Source organism: Littorina saxatilis, unplaced genomic scaffold (assembly GCF_037325665.1).
Source record: "Littorina saxatilis isolate snail1 unplaced genomic scaffold, US_GU_Lsax_2.0 scaffold_610, whole genome shotgun sequence".
In the NCBI taxonomy this organism is placed as follows: domain Eukaryota; kingdom Metazoa; phylum Mollusca; class Gastropoda; order Littorinimorpha; family Littorinidae; genus Littorina; species Littorina saxatilis.
Window position 1 is genome coordinate 24884 of NW_027125892.1, and position 10117 is coordinate 35000.

General features: G+C 42.7%; 1 protein-coding gene across 1 annotated transcript in view; it reads left to right on the forward strand.

Annotated features, from left to right (window-relative positions):
• Positions 1 to 5825: 5825 nt before the first annotated feature.
• Positions 5826 to 10117, forward strand: part of LOC138954356 (chromobox protein homolog 8-like) — a gene marked incomplete at its 5' end in the record, with an annotated part of 7801 nt that continues 3509 nt past the window's right edge. The window contains 1 exon segment of the mRNA XM_070326222.1: positions 5826 to 5891. Coding sequence (XP_070182323.1) covers positions 5826 to 5891 — 66 coding nt within the window.

Here is a 10117-nt window from a genome sequence, read left to right on the forward strand (position 1 = left end):
CGAAGCCGGGTATTCCTCCAGTAGTTTTATATATATATATATATATATATATATATATATATATATATATACGACTAGTGTCTGTGTGTCTGTGTGTCTGTGTGTCTGTCTGTCTGTCTGTCTGTGCGCGATGCACGGCCAAAGTTCTCGATGGATCTGCTTCAAATTTGGTGGGCATATTCAGGTACACCCGGGACACAACCTGGTCGATGAGATATTTCAACACGTGCTCTCAGCGCGCAGCGCTGAACCAATTTTGTTTTTTGTGCTGAACCGATTTTTTTTTGTTTTTTGTCTTGATCCACTACCAGTAACTCTTCCTTATCTTCTCCAGTGTTTTTAGCCGCGATTATCTCCCTTCCTCCGTGCGGTGCGCCGACAAAGCCGGCGTACACCCGGCATAGCCGGGTCCCCGGCGCAGCCGGGTATTCGGATCGACTTCTTCCCGGCGCAGCCGTACCCGGCGAAGCGGGTATTCATCTAGTAGAGACATAACTGACCACACTCATTCGGTATACATTCTGAGCATCCTTCAACTTCACTAGATGTATAGAGACATAACTGACCACACTCATTTGGTATACATTCTGAGCATCCTTCAGCTTCACTAGATGTATAGAGACATAACTGACCACACTCATTTGGTATACATTCTGAGCATCCTTCAGCTTCACTAGATGTATAGAGACATAACTGACCACACTCACTTGGTATACATTCTGAGCATCCTTCAGCTTCACTAGATGTATAGAGACATAACTGACCACACTCATTCGGTATACATTCTGAGCATCCTTCAGCTTCACTAGATGCCATCAGTCAACAGCCGGGTTGCGTTCTGCCTACACACGCTGTGAATGTATTCCTTGTGTGACACCCGTGTTAATCTGTCAAAGTAATTGAGCAATACCGTGCTAACTTCCACACAATACCGTGTTATCCTCCAACCAATACCGTGCTAACTTCCACACAATACCGTGCTAACTTCCACACAATACCGTGCTAACTTCCACACAATACCGTGCTAACTTCCACACAATACCGTGCTATCCTCCACACAATACCGTGCTACCTTCCACACAATACCGTGCTACCTTCCACACAATACCGTGCTAACTTCCACACAATACCGTGCTACATTCCACACAATACCGTGCTATCCTCCACACAATACCGTGCTATCATCCACACAATACCGTGCTACCTTCCACACAATACCGTGCTATCCTCCACACACTACCGTGCTATCCTCCACACACTACCGTGCTATCCTCCACACACTACCGTGCTATCCTCCACACACTACCGTGCTATCCTCCACACACTACCGTGCTATCCTCCACACAATACCGTGTCAACTTCCACACAATACCGTGCTAACCTCCACACAATACCAATACAAGTCCAGGGACCCATGTTCCTAAGAAGCCCAGTCCGCCGGACTTTGAAACAGGCAGACACTTCACCCTTTCACACCGGTGTCGAGCTAAAGGATATTCTTATGTGCTGTTCAAATGGTAGACTTTCACACCGGTATCGAGCTAAAGGACATTCTTATGTGCTGTTTAAATGGTAGACTTTCACACCGGTGTCGAGCTAAAGGATATTCTTATGTGCTGTTCAAATGGTAGACTTTCACACCGGTGTCGAGCGAAAGGATATTCTTATGTGCTGTTCAAATGGTAGACTTTCACCTCGCTGTCGAGCTGAAGGATATTCTTATGTGCTGTTCAAATGGTAGACTTTCACACCGATATCGAGCTGAAGGATATTCTTATGTGCTGTTCAAATGGTAGACTTTCACACCGGTATCGAGCTAAAGGATATTCTTATGTGCTGTTCAAATGGTAGACTTTCACACCAGTATCGAGCTAAAGGATATTCTTATGTGCTGTTCAAATGGTAGACTGCCACACCGGTGTCGAGCTAAAGGATATTCTTATGTGCTGTTCAAATGGTAGACTTTCACACCGGTGTCGAGCTAAAGGATATTCTTATGTGCTGTTCAAATGGTAGACTTTCAATGGATATGAGATACACGTTGCACTGTCATTCAGACTAGTTCACACTGAACTACTTCCTCGAAACAGCTCCGTAACATGACTAATTGAATGCGAATAAGGGAATGGTTTCGTTGCGCAACATTCTTCAAAGCCAGAGTCCAGATGGTCATCATCATGTTTGTTCAGTACTGGGTGTTTCCTGTGCGTATGGCACGTGGAACCAGTGACTATTTTAGAACACAGATTTTTAATCTAGCAAAACAACATCTGCACGTTCACTAATGCTGGTTTAAAACACAGTATTCTGGTTCTTTTTAGCATGCTTTGCAGACTTTGTATTCGCTAGGTAGTCTTGATTAAGTGTTTACTCCGTGACCCTTTTCTTGCCCTTAACAGCCGTGCAACGTGATTGCATTAGTTTTGAACGTATAACTAGTGCGCAGTGGCCTCATTGCACCACCGAACCTCAAACCAAGCTATTGATGCTATCTTAGACAGTGTGTGTGCGTGTGTGTGTGTGTGTGTGTGTGTGTGTGTGTGTGTGTGTGTGTGTGTGTGTATTTGGATGGGGGGGGGGGGGGGGGGGGGAGGGGGGGAGGGAGGGCTCAACGGTACCCTAATGTCAACGTTTGGACGGGTTTTCTTTTTATCAAAGTGACTGTCTGCGATTAAATAGTCTGCATTGCGTCGTTCAGCTCTAGTTGTAAAGAATCTGGACCAAGTTTCAAGAACGTGTGACGTCATAGCTATATACGTACATGTACACGTACAGGTACATCTAGATCTCTCGAGTGTAGAAACGTCGCTGCTTTGTGCTCACATTGTGTGTTTTGTTTGTTCTGACATCATTACTAAAATGTTCATTACCTCCCTTTTTCTTTGAACAATTGCTGGTCAATATTAAGACGCAAAAGAATGAATTTGATAGCCTGAGATACAGCAGATATAACTTGTTCTGAGTGTGTCATTTGCAATCACATTCGAACTACGAGGAAGTGTTCGGCCTGCAAGGCCGTGCGTGCGTGCTCGCGTGTATGCGTGCGTGCGCGTGTGTGCGTGTGTATGCGCGTGTGTGTGTGTGTGTGTGTGTGTGTGTGCGTATGTGCGTGTGTGTGTGTGTGTGTGTGTGTGTGTGTGTGTGTGCGTGTGTGGTTTTTGTAATCCCACCCCCACCCCCGACACACACACACACACACACACACACACACACATTGACACAAGCATACATACGTACACACACCGAATACGCGCACGCAAGTATGTACGCACACACGCACGCACACATACACACGCTCACACGAACGCACACACGCGCACACACACACACACACACACACACACACACACATATACACACACACACACACACACACACACACACACACACACACACACACACACACACACACACACAATTGCGCGAGCACACACTTACACATTTTCAGGTACAAAATATTGAAATGTCTCAACTCTAATTCACATCCTAACATCACATGTATATCAAAAGGCCTAACATATCTATACTTACTAATACACATTTTTTAAATGATTGTCGAATAACGGTTTCACTATAGGTGTTAAGGGATTCTACATTGCTCACTACAAATTATTCTGACGTCAGATGTGTGGTAGAGATATTGACCCATGCCTCAACATAAAACATTAATCGTCCGATTCAATCTCTCTCTGGCTGTGTAAGGGAGTGTGACCAGAGTTATTGATTGGTTTGTGCCCTGACAGGGCCTGAACATGTATGACACGAATCCTTCATTGTCTCTGAAATTTGACTCCGCAAGTTGTTTTGTCCGTTTAAAGACATCCGACACCGATTAAACAACCATTAAAAATCGCTAATTGTTTGCCTGATGTATGTTTAAAGTATGATAAAACAAATGTGTTAAAACCAGATAAATCGATCGTCGCGTTGTTAAGATACAGCCTCCTGAATATGTTGACTTGTCATGGTTTTTTTTGTTAAATCAGGGTATATGCTATTGGATATGGTATCTAACCGATTAATTAAATCACAACTACTTGTTTTTGTGTGTGGCGTAAATACCGACTTTGTGCACATAAAAATCATGGTTTTTGTTATGAATAAGTACATGACGTTTTACGTGCTAAAATTAGACCAGCTGCTCACTTCAACTGAATATATTTGCTAATAGAACCATTACATTTTCCAGAAAAGTTGACATAAAACAAACCTGGGTCTACACAATAAGATATCAACAAAGAATAAAAATCGATCGTTAAATTTTTGCACAAGTTTACAAAACGTAACCCTAACCCCATTTTGAATTTTGGTACAAAGAAAGGTAAACATTATGACACTCGTTGCAAATGAAAAATATTGTTAAATCTAATGATTTTTTTGCTGTTATATGTTCAGTGCGTGTTACATCAAATTAATATTGCAAGGCCTCTGTCTGTGTTTCCGTTCGTCCGTCCGTCCGTCAGTCTGTTCGTCCGTCCGTCCGTCTATCCGTTACACTTTTGACCGCTAATAACTCCTGTGTTTATGGGCCCGTTGTCTTCAAATTTGGAATGACATATACCATTGTTATGGCATATCTGTGGTTACCATTTCTAGCCAATCGCTTCGTGTGACCTCTTCAGCTTCGCGTTTATCGGTCATGTCATCTTCATCATGTCTTACCAGTTTAATGTTTGGTTTTCAGTGACCACGATATTTTTTCCTCCTTTGCTTATTTGCTTGGAAACAAAAGGAAAACTATTTCTTATGTAAGACCTCTTACCTGTGTTCGGGTTTACAGAAACACAACGAAACTGCAGTTTATCTTCTGAGTGACATGCTATACAAGGTTCAATGACAGACTAAAAGGACCGAAAATCCACGTCAGCATATACAAAAACGAAAAAGAATATATTGAAAATGATCATTCCTGAACTCGTCATTGAACATGGTTGGATGACGACCAGATCGTGTACTGGTGAAGAACGAGAGAGAGAGAGAGAGAGAGAGAGAGACAAGACAAGACAAGACAAGACAAAATCTTTATTATCGAGGGTAATAGATAAGCAAGAATATTGCTTTTTTACATCCAGCCCTCGCCCTAATATAGGGTCAACAAGAACAGAAAACAATATAATCAAATAACTATCACATCAAACTTATAATACATTATATATATATATACAGATATAAATTTGTCATGCTGCATTTTAAGTACAATTTCCAACAATAAATATGTCAATTTTTAACATATCTTAATTTAGATCTGCATATTATTATAATTTAGTTTAACATGCACATACATTTTAAATGAATTGTTGAACCATTCAGCACATGTTTAGTTGCATTATGTGCGACATATAATTTTTTTTGAAGCTGTCTGTGTTTGTTTTATGCTTAAGAAAAATAGGAAGTGAGTTCCATAGGACCGCACCTGAATATAGAAGGCTTGATTTGAAAAGGTCAATACGTGGAGTCGGTGTGATGATTTTTAGTCTGTTATAGTTCAAAATAAAATTATCACGGAATGTCTCCGGTGCATATCCTGACATCACTGTATGCATTATAACACCTTTATTATACATTAACCTTTTTTGAAATGGTAATACTTGCAAATTTGTATAATCAGATTCTGAAGGAGTGTGATTTTTTAGCATAATAAGCTTAACTGCTCTTCTGTGAAGACTGGCTAAAGGTTTCAAAACATTAGCACTTGCACAATCCCACACAGTGGATGCATAATCAATATTTGACAAGATGTGATTGTAAAAAAAAATCTTTCGCGAGTGGAGATTCAAGAGAAAGAGAGAGAGAGAGAGAGAGAGAGAGAGAGAGAGAGAGAGAGAGAGAGAGAGAGAGAGAGAGAGAGAGAGAGAGAGAGAGAGAGAGAGAGAGAGAGACTGAGAGAGAGAGAGAGGGGGGGAGAGAGAGAGATGGAGAGAGAGAGAGGGAGAGAGAGAGAGAGAGAGAGAGAGAGAGAGAGAGAGAGAGAGAGACAGAGACAGAGACAGAGAGGTACCCTAGGACACGCCTCGAATGGCAACGAACATACTCTGCAATTCCCGTCAAAATCGATGCGGTCGTTTCGGAGCCTATCGTAATCATACCCACCACGTACCACACAATCATACCCACCACGTACCACACAATCATACCCACCACGTACCACACAATCATACCCACCACGTACCACACAATCATACCCACCACGTACCACACAATCATACCCACCACGCACCACACAATCATACCCACCACGTACCACACAATCATACCCACCACGTACCACACAATCATACCCACCACGTACCACACAATCATACCCACCACGTACCACACAATCATACCCACCACGTACCACACAATCATACCCACCACGTACCACACAATCATACCCACCACGTACCACACAATCATACCCACCACGTACCACACAATCATACCCACCACGTACCACACAATCATACCCACCACGTACCACACAATCATACCCACCACGTACCACACAATCATACCCACCACGTACCACACAATCATACCCACCACGTACCACACAATCATACCCACCACGTACCACACAATCATACCCACCACGTACCACACAATTATACCCACCACGTACCACACAATCATACCCACCACGTACCACACAATCATACCCACCACGTACCACACCATCATACCCACCACGTACCACACCATCATACCCACCACGTACCACACAATCATACCCACCACGTACCACACAATCATACCCACCACGTACCACACAATCATACCCACCACGTACCACACAATCATACCCACCACGTACCACACAATCATACCCACCACGTACCACACAATCATACCCACCACGTACCACACAATCATACCCACCACGTACCACACAATCATACCCACCACGTACCACACAATCATACCCACCACGTACCACACAATCATACCCACCACGTACCACACAATCATACCCACCACGTACCACACAATCATACCCACCACGTACCACACAATCATACCCACTGGGGGGGGGGACGGACGGACGGACGACTCGGGTGAGTACATAGACTCACTTTTGCTTCGCATGTGAGTCAAAAATGAAAGAATTCGGTCTAGTCTGTTTTGTGTGGCGTGCTTGTAAAAAAGTGATCCTTAACTTTTTTTGAAGAGTGTATTCAGTTGATCCGAACATGTTTTTGCTTTAAATACCACAGTTTTTTTTTAAAAATCCTAGATTGTTAAAGGAATATCCCTCAGATTACGGGCGGGCGAGGACGTGAAAGAAAGGGAGAAAAAGATGTGGTGTATTGTTTTGTTATATTATAAACGCTTCTATCTTGCCTGGAGTTTGTTTTGTCTTTGTTTACGCGAAGGCAACATGTATATGATCAGTCACATATCATAGGTGCAAGTAATTCAATATGCCACATATTCAGCTATTTTCAGACAGACACCTGTAAAGGTCATGGTTCATGGTTGGACACCTGACAATGCGGGTGGTCAATTCAAAGAATAATATGTAACTCCAACAAAAAACTCATGTCTAATACTGAGAGGTTCAAATGAGCATAGAAACAATTTAAGTTAAATCCCCCGGCGAGGAACACGCTCGTGTCAAGAGGTCTAAAGAATATCGGTTCACTGGTTGCGGCAAGCCCCCATGTGTCGATTTGATAATATCAGCTGTCTCACTTTTGCTGAAACACTTCAGACACTCGACGAGCCACTACTACACACATCATAAAATAATGTGTATTGCCTGACACATTTTTCTCCTTTCGTCGGCTTTATTAGCCGACTGAAAAGGTGAATCGACCTGATGTTTGGCTAGCTCGCCATCTTGACATTTATTCCGTCTGCTCTTTCACCAACTTACCCAATTCAAGTCTACTCACGGCGTTTATTCAAACTTGATTTTTACAAACATATCGGTGATAAATTAGGCCTAAAATAATTAGAGCATGTATTGATTACACAAGGTAGGCATATTTTATAAGAAATTGTAATGGTGGCTATGGGTGTTTGAATAGTTATGATCTGTGGCTAGATTATTGCGTTGTAATTATTGTTTACGTTTAAAAGTTGGTGTACGTTTGTGGATTGATAAAAAAAAAATAACAGCAAATGCAGAGCACGTAGGATTTATGATTTATGGTACTTATGTTCACCCCATTACGCCACATTCACTCATTTCAACCAAAAAATCACGTTGCATTCACGTGGAATTTACGTAAACACGCTACGTAATTTCCACCAAACCACAACCACAACCAAAAGTTTACGTTGCATTCACGTGGAATTTACGTAAAAACTCAACGTAATTTTCACCAAACCACAACCAACTACAAAATCACGTTGTGTGATCGTAGAATTTACGTAATTTTTGTACGAACCAAAAATTCACGGCCGTCCGGAAAACTTTAACGTTGGATATTTCTTGGACACTATTCAGTCTATCAGTACCAAATTTGGCAAGATGGTGTATGATGACAAGGCCCCAAAAAACATACATAGCATCTTGACCTTGCTTCAAGGTCAAGGTCAAGGTCGCAGGGGCCATAAATGTTGTCTAAAAAACAGCTATTTTTCACATTTTTCCCATTTTCTCTGAAGTTTTTGAGATTGAATACCTCACCTATATATGATATATAGGGCAAAGTAAGCCCCATCTTTTGATACCAGTTTGGTTTACCTTGCTTCAAGGTCAAGGTCACAGGAGCTCTTCAAAGTTGGATTGTATACATATTTTGAAGTGACCTTGACCCTGAACTATAAAGGATAACTGTTTCAAACTTAAAAATTATGTGGGGCACATGTTATGCTTTCATCATGAGACACATTTGGTCACATATGATCAAGGTCAAGGTTACTTTGACTTATGAAATGTGACCAAAATAAGGTAGTGAACCACTAAAAGTGACCATATCTCATGGTAGAAAGAGCCAATAAGCACCATTGTACTTCCTATGTCTTGAATTAACAGCTTTGTGTTGCATGACCTTGGATTTTTGTAGGAAAAATGTGTAAAGCAGTTCTTAGTGTATGATGTCATTGCTAGGTTTAGCTGAAGGTCAAGGTCATGTAAAGGTGCTCTCGACGGGATGTGCTGTGCCCCAAAAGACATTCTTGTGCTGTGCTCTGTGAGTGGTGTTTTCTTTGTGCTTAATATTATTTTGTTTGACCTAGCTATTGATGTGTACATTGTTGTTAAACAGTTGTTTGTTTACCAGGGTTTGCTAGTGTGTGATAGGGTTCGTGTCCGTCTGAAGATGTTAGTTTCTTTGTTAGTCCTGTGTTGACAACTCTTCGACAAGCGCTTAGAACTGTACCCACGGAATACGCGCTATATAAGCTTCATATTGATTGATTGATTGATTGATTGATTGATTGAAGGTCAAGGTCAAGCATGTGAGTCGTATGGGCTTTGCCCTTCTTGTTTTTTAAATTATATAATTGAACAACCAAGGAGTAATGACAAACAAAGCAAAGATCGAACGCGGCAGCGACAATTTAGCTAGAGTGTGTCAAACGTGACAACCCTCGAAAATGGAATTCACAACAATGTGAATCAGTGTCAATAACGCGTGTGCCCTCCGTTGTGTGCCAGGCATTGAACACATCGTTGGCGCATGGAGTGGATCAGGTTGCATATGAATGCTCTGGGAACTCCATTCCACTCCTGCTGGAGCCATTGCAGCAGTTGACCCAGATTGGCAGGAGGAGGGAGATGTTGCTGTACCCGACGACAAAGCTCATCCCACATGTGCTCTATGGGGTTCAGGTCCGGGCTGTTAGCTGGCCACAGCATCCTGTTGACCCTGGCCTGCTGGATGAAGGTGTTTACAGCTGCAGAGCGATGGGGAGGTGCGTTGTCATCCTGAAGAATCGCACGAGGGCTGATCGCTTGGAGGGCTGGAACGACCAGGGGTTGCAGGATCTCATTCTGGTAGCGGACACCGGTCAAGTTCCCCACTACATGGTACAGAAGTGTCCTTCGACGTGTGCTGATCCCTCCCCAGACCACCACAGAGCCTCCGCCAAAACGCTGTTGTTCCAGAACAGCACCTTCTGCGAAGCGCTCTCCGCGACACCTCCACACTCGGATACGACCATCAGCAGGTTCCAAGCAAAAGCGGGA